Source organism: Triticum aestivum, chromosome 3D (genome assembly GCF_018294505.1).
Source record: "Triticum aestivum cultivar Chinese Spring chromosome 3D, IWGSC CS RefSeq v2.1, whole genome shotgun sequence".
Classification (NCBI taxonomy): domain Eukaryota; kingdom Viridiplantae; phylum Streptophyta; class Magnoliopsida; order Poales; family Poaceae; genus Triticum; species Triticum aestivum.
Genome location: NC_057802.1, coordinates 207845475 through 207856902, shown reverse-complemented (window position 1 = coordinate 207856902; position 11428 = coordinate 207845475). Strand labels below are relative to the sequence as shown.

The window sequence follows — 11428 nt, the reverse complement described above, 5'->3', positions numbered from 1 at the left end:
AACTTCTACGTCAGGAGACCTCACCAGAGCGACGAAGGGACTGAGGAGTAAAAAGAATCCTACTCTCCGATATATATAATCCTAAGACACAAAACATTTTTATTCTAGACTCAACAACGCCAGCGATTCGATCAAGCAGGGGGCTCCTAAGTCGGGGATGGCTCTGATTACCAACTTGTAACGCCCACGATGCGGCTATATCTCCCACGTGTCGAGGCACGACTTAGAGGCATAACCGCATAGTGGTTTTGTCGCAAGAAGGGTCATCTTCACACAATCCCATGTAATGAACAAGAATGGGATAAAGAGTTGGCTTACAATCGCCACTTCACACAATACATAAATATCATTCATACATCATCCAAAATACAATCATATAGACCGACTACGGTCAAAATCCAGATGAAAATAAGACAACCCCAAATGCTAGATCCCCGATCGTCCCAACTGGGCTCCATTACTGATCATCAGGAAAAGACACATAGTAACGACCACGTTCCTCGTCGAACTCCCACTTGAGATCGACGCCGTCATCTGCACTGGCATCGTCGGCACCTGCAACTGTTTTGGTAGAATCTGTGAGTCACGGGGACTCAGCAATCTCACACCCGCGAGATCAAGACTATTTAAGCTTATAGGACAAGGAGGTGCAAGAGGTGGAGCTGCAGCGGCAAAAGCATATATGGTGGCTAACTTGCGCAAATGAGAGCGAGAAGAGAAGCAACGGAACGGGCGTCATCTAGCAATGATCAAGAAGTGATCCTGAACACCTACTTACGTCATTCATAACACAGACCGTGTTCACTTCCCGGACTCCGCCGAGAAGAGACCATCACGGCTACACACGCAGTTGATGAGTTTTAATTGGGTCAAGTGACAAGTTATCTACCACCGGACATTAACAAATTCCCATCTGCCTCATAACCGCGGGCACGGCTTTCGAAAGATAATACCCTGCAGGGGTGTCCCAACTTAGCCCATCATAAGCTCTCACGGTCAACGAAGGATAAACCTTCTCCCGGAAAGACCCCTCTTCTTCGGAGTTGGCTTAGGAGTTGGTTCAGGAAGTGTCCAATTATTTTCATTGGTCAACATATTGTTCAATAGAATTTCAGCTTCATCCGGTGTTCTTTCCCTGAAAACAGAACCAGCACAACTATCCAGGTGGTCTCTGGAAGCATCGGTTAGTCCATTATAAAAGATATCAAGTATTTCATTTTTCTTGAGAGGATGATCAGGCAAAGCATTAAGTAATTGGATAAGCCTCCCCCAAGCTTGTGGGAGACTCTCTTCTTCAGTTTGCACAAAATTATATATATCCCTTAAAGCAGCTTGTTTCTTATGAGCAGGGAAATATTTAGCAGAGAAGTAATAAATCATATCCTGGGGACTACGCACACAACCAGGATCAAGAGAATTAAACCATGTCTTAGCATCACCCTTTAATGAGAACGGAAATATTTTAAGGATATAATAGTAGCGAGTTTTCTCATCATTAGTGAACAGGGTGGCTATATCATTCAATTTAGTAAGATGTGCCACAACAGTTTCAGATTCATAGCCAAAGAAAGGATCAGATTCAACCAAAGTAATTATATCAGGATCAATAGAGAATTCATAATCCTTATCAGTAACAAAGATAGGTGAAGTAGCATAAGTAGGATCATATTTCATTCTAGCATTCAGAGTTTTTTTGTTTCAGCTTAGCTAATAATTTCTTAAGATCACTTCTATCATTGCAAGAAAGAAAGTCTCTAGCAGTTTCTTCATCCATAACATAGCCCTCAGGCACAACAGGCAATCCATATCTAGGGGAGAGTCTTCATCATCACTTTCGTCAATATTATCAGTTTCAATAATTTCATTCTCTCTAGCCCTAGCAACTTGTTCATCAAGAAATTCACCAAGTGGCACAGTAGTATCAAGCATAGGAGTAGTTTCATCATAAGTATCATGCATAGCAGAAGTGGCATCATCAATAACATGCGACATATCAGAATTAATAGCAGAAGTAGGTTTAGGTATCGCAAGCTTACTCAAAACAGAAGGTGAATCAAGTGCAGAGCTAGATGGCAGTTCCTTACCTCCCCTCGTAGTTGAGGGATAAATTTTTGTTTTCGCGTCTTTCAAGTTCTTCATAGTGACCAGCAGATATAAATCCCAAGTGACTCAAAGAATAGAGCTATGCTCCCCGGCAACGGCGCCAGAACATAGTCTTGATAACCCACAAGTATAGGGGATCACAACAGTTTTCGAGGGTAGAGTATTCAACCCAAATTTATTGATTGGACACAAGGGGAGCCAAAGAATATTCTCAAGTATTAGCAGTTGAGTTGTCAATTCAACCACACCTGGATAACTTAGTATCTGCAGCAAAGTATTTAGTAGCAAAGTAGTATGGAAGTAACGGTAACGATAGCAAAAGTAATATTTTTGGGTTTTGTAGTGATTGTAACAGTAGCAACGGAAAAGTAAATAAGCGAAGAACAATATGTGAAAAGCTCATAGGCATTGGATCGGCGATGGAGAATTATGTCGGATGCGGTTCATCATGTAACAGTCCTAACATAGGGTGACACAGAACTAGCTCCAATTCATCAATGTAATGTAGGCATGTATTCCGAATGCAGTCATACGTGCTTATGGAAAAGAACTTGCATGACATCTTTTCTCCTACCCTCCCGTGGCAGCGGGGTCCTAGCAGAAACTAAGGGATATTAAGCCCTCCTTTTAATAGAGTACCGGACCAAAGCATTAACACATAGTGAATACATGAACTCCTCAAACTATGGTCATCACCGGGAGTGGTCCTGATTATTGTCACTTCGGGGTTGCCGGATCATAACACATAGTAGGTGACTATAGACTTGCAAGATAGGATCAAGGACTCACATATATTCATGAAAACATAATAGGTTCAGATCTGAAATCATGGCACTCGGGCCCTAGTGACAAGCATTAAGCATAGCAAAGTCATAGCAACATCAATCTCAGAACATAGTGGATACTAGGGATCAAACCCTAACAAAACTAACTCGATTACATGATAAATCTCATCCAACCCATCACCGTCCAGCAAACCTACGATGGAATTACTCACGCGCGGTGGTGAGCATCATGAAATTGGTGATGGAGGACGGTTGATGATGACGACGGCGACGGATTCCCCTCTCCGGAGCCCCGAACGGACTCCAAATCAGCCCTCCCAAGAGAGTTTAGGGCTTGGCGGTGGCTCTGTATCGTAAAACGCGATGAATCTTTCTCTTTGATTTTTTTCTCCCCGAACACGAATATATGGAGTTGGAGTTGAGGTCGGTGGAGCTCCAGGGGGCCCACGAGGCGGGGGCCCGCCCAGGGGGGCACGCGCGCCCCCCACCCTCGTGGAAAGGGTGTGGGCCCCTTGGCCTTGATTCTTTCGCCAGTATTTTTTATTATTTCCAAAAATAATCTCCGTGAAGTTTCAGGTCATTCCGAGAACTTTTGTTCGTGCACATAAATAACACCATGGCAATTCTGCTGAAAACAGTGTCAGTCCGGGTTAGTTCCATTCAAATCATGCAAGTTAGAGTCCAAAACAAGGGCAAAAGTGTTTGGAAAAGTAGATACGACGGAGACGTATCAACCCGCCGCGCCCGTGCCCGTGCCTGTGCCCATGCATGCCCCCCCCCCTCAGCGGCATGGGACGCTGCCGTCGATCGCTACCTCTCAGCGGCGCCAGTTTCCGTCCTCCCGCGCCCCGCCCGTCGATCGCGCGACGACAAGATGTTTGATTTACAAGTGAAGAACATTTTGTGCTGCCTTGAAGACTTCAACAACGGCGTCCCGGAGGACGACAACGACGGCGCGGCACGCCGCCTCCGCCGCCGCCGGAAATAGTTTTTTTGGGGTTTAATATTGTATCTCGAATTCTTGATCATATGAATATAAATTAGCAGTGTGACTGAATGAAAGATATGATTTGAACGAACTGCGTTTTTCTCTCTTAATGTACAGACATATCAAATGATTTTCTTTTGAAAAAAACGTCAACGGTTTTTAAATATAAAACACTCATCGCAAAAGTTTTAGTTAGAACACCCGTATGCAAACCGACAGCTTCCCTGGGAAGCCAAGGGAAAATGTGCCGAGCGGGATTTCTGCATCCCTTCAAAGCAAACGGTTGTTTTGCATGACCCATGTGCAACCACGTACAAACAATTGGGTAAGATTTGCATATCTGTCATTTTGGGTATGTTGCCATTTCTCAAACTCGAAAGATTGACATTTGTTTATCTAGTAACGTTGCCATTTGTCAACCTTGTAACACTGTGATTTGTCAAAATATGCAGCTACAAATCACTAGCACTATCTAATTTTTGCAACTAAAATCACTAGCACTGTTCATATGGACACCACTAGCAGGCGTGAGTTGATGGACGCATATGAAAATGTACCATTGATTACATACAACAAGTCATCAACCCACAACGACAACGAGGATACACGTTGGACTATAGATCATTTCCAACAAAACATTCTAGTAAAGTTTTTCTCACACAAAAAATAACAAAGCGATGAAATGAACTTCAGCTCAACCACTCGTCGACGTTGGAAACTAGCTAACCCGCATGCATGTGGATGAAACAATTATAATTACGGTGGAAGACAAACGCCGAAATCATGAGGATTCCATGCAAAAACAGTGCCACGAGTGGTGGCAGCAAACACAAGACCCTCGTGTTGAATTGCATCACAGTACTCATCCGTGTATAGAAACTGATTTTTGAGCAATATCCATCGAGTCGAACCATGAAGGACGGTAACAAGCTTGTCGAAGATAGTGACAACATAAGCATTCGTATGACCCCAAGAGTGGTTGGGAACTCGACAAATTGCTATCTTCCGTAGATGACAGTCAGCATGATCGTATTTGAACTCACGTAGAATACCGGTGTACTCAACCTCTGGGCAGTCGTCTGAGATTTTTCGAAGTGGAACCCGGTGACGAGTGTACACATTCACAAGTTCCCACTCGCAGTTGTACCCAATATAAACAACCCAATCTCCATTTGCGCCTGCCCAAGCCTTGCCCTCAAGCGATGGCATCTTAACATCATACGTATCATTATCAAGCGGCATCAACTTACACAAGGCGAGGCTTCCCTCGTCCCCGCGCCAGTCAGCAGGGTCACGGCGAAGAAGATAGGGGAGATCAAACCGCTCCTGAACCCTTGGGTTCCTTGTAATGATGTTATTAGTTGAGTCGAGAATGGTCTTGAACAAACCTGCCATGCTAGCCGAGGTCATGACGTCGCACCGGTCAATGAGTTCCTCCACCACTTCATCATTCAGATCGGGGCAAGAATAACAGGGTCGTTTCCGGCTTGTTCCCTCCATGGAGAAGACGATCAAACAATGGCAGAAAGAAGGGTGAAGACAAATGAAGGAGGGAGGAAGAGCTAGCGTGCGACAACAGTTCCAAATCGAGAGGGAAAGGCGAAGAGTCGGTGGACGGTTGCCACGGTACACGTAAAGGCGCCTGGGGAGCGAACGGTTGCCACAAAGGTCACACACTGACGACAAGGGCCGAGTGAACCGCATGCAATCCCATCGCACAACAAACACATCTTGTTAAGTTGAACCGTTTCTGTTCTCTTGTGTCAACGCAAACAGTTCATCCAAGTGAACCGCATGCCGTATATCCCACACACCATGATCTGACTTACCTTTTTTGTGTGTTGCCTAATCACAAACAGTTCATCCGAGTGAACCGTATGCTGTGTATCGCACACGCCTTCATCTGGCTGCCCATTTCTTTTGTTCCTCCTCATCGCAAACAGTTAATTGAACTGAACCGTATGCCCTTCATCGTACACGCAACTAAAATCTGACCATGTTTGATGCATCCGTCATCGCAAACGTTTTATACATTTCTGACGGTTTTCATGCAGCACCGTTTGCGATTATGGCATCGCACACAGTTTCTCGAAGGGTCTCTGATTGTAGTTTCGCGTTAGCAGCATCCTGCAGTAGTCTAGCTTGCAAGATTCAGAACCAACAAATAAGATTCAAATAATAAGTACAACAAAGATGCCTACACATCTCATTGATTCCCAGCTTGCAAGATTCAGAACCAACCCATTAGAGCCTTTCGATAAAGTGAATATCGGGATTAAATCCATCTTGGCTAGCCGTGTCATACAACCCAAGAACTTGGCGAATGCTCTTGACCATTACAACATCTGTAGTTGAGTGTTCCTGTTTGCACAACACAAATCATAAAGACCATGATTATTACTCCCTTCGTCCGGGAAAAGTTTTCACCATGGCGTTTTTGCAAAAAGCCCTCCCCAAACTTCCGACATAACCCGCGCTCCTCGTCTTCTCCACTCGTCTGCCCTCGCTCCTGGCACAGCCGCTCAGCTCTGCCTGAGCTCCCCTGTTTAGCTCCGGCGCGCAACTACCCTGCTCTCCCGCGCATCCTCCGCCACCGCCGTAGCTGCCTCCTCCCCCGCTCCCTGCCGCCTCATGAAGCTCCCCTCCCACCCACTCGCCTGTCTCCCGCAGCCCCCTTTCACCCTAAAAATCCATTTTTCTTCCTCTATGGGCTTCTACGGTGTACTCCGGCTCCGGCGAGGCTCCCGTAAGTCCGTCCACTCTTCCTCACCCCATTCTCTCTTCCTCACCCCATCCTCTCTTCCTCACCTCATCCTCTCTCCCTTCCAGATCCAGCACGCAGCTCGCTCGCGCGCCGGGATGCTGACGCCATGGAGGACGCCGCTCCACCCCTACTCTGCTCCGTGCCCCCGACGCCATGGAGGACGCCGCTCCACCTCCGCTCCAGCCTGAAGGCACTCCACCCCTGCTCCAGCCTGGAGGTGCTCCATCTCTGAATGTTGAATGCTCCTGCTGCATCAAGCTGCTACTCCATGGAGTATTTCAGAATTTAAAACCGAGTTTTTTATTTCTATTTTGTACTATGGTCTCTCTGTTTTGTCAATCTGCTGTAATCATTTATGTTGTGGAGTTCGTAAGTTTTAAACAAAATGATTACTAGTGCATCCAGGAATCGTTTAAGTTATGAACCATTGCAAATTCTGAATTTTGTTGTAGGTACTGCTGCTATATGAAGTAGTGCTGCTGACTATAATTAACTGAATTTTACAATAATCATCAGTGTAACAAAGATTAATTTCTACAGTACAAGATTCAGTGTAAATCTTCAAAATGAATTGATGTTAGTATGTTCAGTGGTTAGAACAGAAGATCAGATTTCTTAGGTTCTACAGTACACAAGTTGATAACAAAGATGAGATTTCTTAGGTTGCACTACTCCCATTTTTGCTCTGCTCCCATTTTGATTGCTCTGCTCCCATTTTTGCTCACAATTATTCAGAAAAGGACTACTCCTAGTAACAAAATAGATCATTTACTGAAAATAGCTCTACATTTCTTCTTCTAATGGTTGTTCCTGCAGCAATAGCTCTACATTTACTGAAAATCAACTTGATGTACTGAAAATAAAGTTGGGCATTGTTTACTAAAAATAAACTTGATGCCCCTCCACTTGTCAAGGTGAAGACTACAGAAACTCATGGAGAAAAGAAGACAAGGTTGATGCCCCTCCACTTAGCACTTAGTTTGCATAATGACACAAATATTTACAAATTTGCATCTACTAACTGTCACTGTATTTGGATAGGTTCATAACTGAATTTTCTGTACAGTAGTGCATCTAGGGATCATTTAAGCTCTCCTGCTATATGAACTGGTGAGCGAGCCATCCATAGAAGTTGTTCCCTGTGTTCCAAATAGGTGATCGAGCCATCCATCGAATCATTTATGATCATACAGAAGTTGTTCCCTGTGTTCCAATAGGTGAGCGAGCCATCCATCGAATTGCCCGCAAAAATCAAAATGTAACTAGGATAACACTGTATATCTAGTGTAGAATCTTGTAAACTGAATATTTAGTGTAGAATCTTGAAAACTGAATTTATGGCAGAATTAGTTGAAAACTGAACTTATTGTTACTGTAATTTAGTTGCCAATTTAAGGCATTATTCCAGTATTCGTTTGTGCTGCGCATTTTCATCAATGAATACAAATAAATTCAAATGATTCAAATAAATTCAAATAAATTCAAATACTTCGATCCTGTCTTTTCCTATCCTTTCTCGTTGAACACATGACACAATACATACACATGACACAAGCCATATACATGACACAATACATACACATAACACTTTGCTCTAACTAATTTGTCAAAACTGAATTTCACTCACTGAAAATATGACAGTGGAGTACTGTCCAAACTGTATTCACTGTCTAAATTTCATTAATGTCAAATTTTATTTATGTGTCAAGTTTGACATCAACTTGACTGAACATCAACTTGACAGATCAAAACCTGACAGAAATTGACGGATTTTAGAAGAAAATGAGAGGTTCTGAAGATCAACTTGGTTGAATAATATAGTGTCAATTCTGATTGTTAACAACAGAATAATACATGTAACAGCAGAGTAATGGAGTGAGAAATCTTACTGTAAATTCAGTTACTGTAGTTACTGAAACTTCACTGTAAATTGAGTTAACAATCAGAATTATGTAATGGAGTGAGAAATCTCTGGATTGATCATAGTGTTGTGAAATGTTCAGGCTAGGAATAATCTTCAGTTTTGGAACAACTTTGATGATTCTCTGGATTGATCATAGTGTATTCTTTGTACTTTGTGCTCTCTTTTTTGTCAAGCATGCATGTTCTGCTCTTCTACTGCTTTTTTGTCAAGCAAGCATGCATGCAGTATAGAGAAGTGTTGATGCATCAGAACTAATTGTTGATGCTGGCATCAAACATTATAATGACCGAATTTGATCTACTCCAATAATTTCCTCCATTCTTGATCTACCACTGTTCCTATAGTTCCCAAATTGATCTACTCCAATTAATCCAAAATTGTTCGTGTTGCACATTTTAGTCCATTTTACAGAAACAAAGGAGTACAAGAACACCAAGATTTTACACTACATCCTTTTTTGTTTTCAGCAACTACAGGCAATAATTCAGGGTTTGGATTTATCAACTTCCTTTAGTATAGCGCCCACCAGTTTATTTCCTCTATCTAGTGGCCTGATTCTAGTGGAACTTTGGTTGGTTAGTGCTCTTCTGTTGCTTTCGACTAATCTTAGTTTGACAAACCTGACTTGTGCTCATTTCCAGTGGACTTCACATTCCAAAGGAGGGACAGAAGAGCAGTCTACCTGACAAGGACATGGCATAGGTTGCAGACAAATACTGTGAGATATCTCAGTTTAACTACATATTGCTTCAAGTAATTGACACAACTGCAATTTTGTAACATGCCTATACCCATGTCCTACCTGCTGGAGTAATTATTCATTGACATGATTAATTGAAACAATTAATAGAGAGAATCTGGAGTAATTGATTATTTCCAAAATCTGGAGTAATCTTCTCAAGTTACATGATCAGTTGTGCTTGACTGAAAATTTTGACTGGAGTAACAAAGGCATAACCGTAGAAATTACAGGTTTAGATTGCTCTGTTCAACAAACTTCCTATCAGTCCAACAATGTTTCTGAATCTAAACTTTTTCAGTTAACAGAACCTAAATCTGAACATGTTCAGTTAACAGAACCTGAACTTTTTAACCTTCCCTCTCCCTTTCAGGCGAATGTGGATGTTGCACACTATTGTGAAGGTGCAGCCCTGCTCAATTCAATCTCCACTGCACATATCTACTTCAATTTCTACTACAAATTCACCTTTTCAACAGCAGACGCGGGGCAGAGAAGTCAGACGGCAAGGATGAGCAGCAGCATCAGACAGCGAGGAGGAGCAGAAGCATCAGACGACGAGGACTCGATCGGGGGCGTTGGCGTCGCCCAATAGCAGCAGCATCAGAGGCTGGAGGGAATCGCGGCGGCCGCAGAATGAAGCGGCGGCCGACGACTTGTCCAAATCCGGCACCGGAGGCCGCGGGCGCGAGGAAGCGGGCAGAGGATGAGGGCGCGGGCCGCACCGGCTAGGGACGCGAGCAGGGAGGTGACGTCGGCCGTGGAGGAGGCGGGCGTCTAGTTGGTCCCGCGGAGGAGCAGTCGCCTCCGTGTGGGCGGCAGCACAGCTCGCCTTTGTGCGGGCGGTGCAGGTGGGCAGGGGCGCCATGGATTGGCAGCAGCGGCGATGCAGGTGGACGGCAACGCGCTGGGCCCTACGGTGGCTGCCGACGGCGCACTGGGCTTGTTCCTGCCGCGGGCGTCTGGAGGAGGAAGAAGCAAAGGGGTAATTAGCAGGAGATTTAAAATCCTAAGGATTTTTTTTTTTGCAAAAATCACAGCGAACTACGCCGTGGACAACTTTTCCCGGACGGAGGGAGTATAATAGTGGCACTAGTTGAAGTCAGCCTGCAGCTCCACTCGACGATTCAATTCATGCGACCTTTTCTGTAGTTTACTTGAAATGAAGCAAAGATTGCATCATTCAGCTAGCAAGAAGTACTTGCTCTTGTGAGATGGCAGGTTCTTTTTTAGTAGTTGCATAAAAATTAAGCAACATTAAGGTTGTCTGTCCTACTCATGTAAGGTGCAACTATAATTTGCTTATCCTCTTGTACAGTTCCACTAAAATAAAGTGTCATTGTGGTGACAGTGACGGCTCATCTTGCAAAGGCTAATAAAATGTTGCACGAGATTACCAGCGGAATTTGATGGAGATTTTGGAAACTCCAATCACCATTTTGTGCAGTTCCACCAAAATTGAGAGATGTTGCCCACGTGAAATTTTAGTTGAACTGCACAAGACACTCATTCCAGAAAAAGTGTTTTGTGCAGTTCACCAAAATGTCACAATAGCAACAAGGTGAAATGGATATCCCTATCTGCACAAAAAGATAGAAAGAAAACAGTTGTTGGTCAATAAGAAGATATAAAACATACACGAAATGAAAAGAAGCATCTTAATTATGTTCATGGCAATCACGCAAGGACAGTAGAAATTTTAAAACGTCAGCAATGCTTCATGTTACCGGAAAGCATTACGATCAACAATGACATTCGTCAAATATAGGATTACTTTAATGGTGGCATTGTTTGTTACCAGATACAGTAGATCAACAACAGCTAAAGAGTTGGTTAAGGGCATGGGACCGTGGGGACACCAGGACACTCAATAGCATAAATAAGAAACTTACTTATCATACCGGGGAAAACAACAGGAGTACCATTTGTAACAAAGTTTAATTGCATCATTTCACTGGAGGCATTAGATTAACAATAACACTAGTTAGACATGTCCCTAAGGTAACAATGTGATCCTTCATTTTACATGCGCCCTTACACTAACAACAACAAAAATTTGGTATAAGGACATGCGACAGTGCACGCATCAGCACAATGTACCTACAAGGAGGCATAAAGTGGTGAT

General features: G+C 43.6%; 1 protein-coding gene across 8 annotated transcripts; it reads left to right on the top strand.

Annotated features, from left to right (window-relative positions):
- The first annotated feature begins 6353 nt into the window (after positions 1-6353).
- LOC123078247 (uncharacterized) lies at positions 6354-10699 on the top strand. 8 transcript variants are annotated; one of them, XR_006437213.1, is made up of 6 exons: positions 6354-6622; positions 6706-7592; positions 7682-7857; positions 9206-9282; positions 9677-9707; positions 9786-10699. XR_006437213.1 is itself a non-coding variant. In XM_044500672.1 (5 exons), the coding sequence occupies exons 2-5, from the start codon at positions 6794-6796 to the stop codon at positions 9896-9898; spliced, it is 285 nt and encodes a 94-aa protein (XP_044356607.1). In that variant the 5' UTR covers positions 6354-6622; positions 6706-6793; the 3' UTR covers positions 9899-10699. The 8 variants fall into 8 exon arrangements, 4 of the variants coding, with proteins under 4 accessions (XP_044356607.1, XP_044356606.1, XP_044356608.1 ...); XR_006437215.1 differs by lacking the exon at positions 7682-7857; XR_006437212.1 differs by having other exon boundaries at positions 6706-7857.
- Positions 10700-11428: the final 729 nt, after the last annotated feature.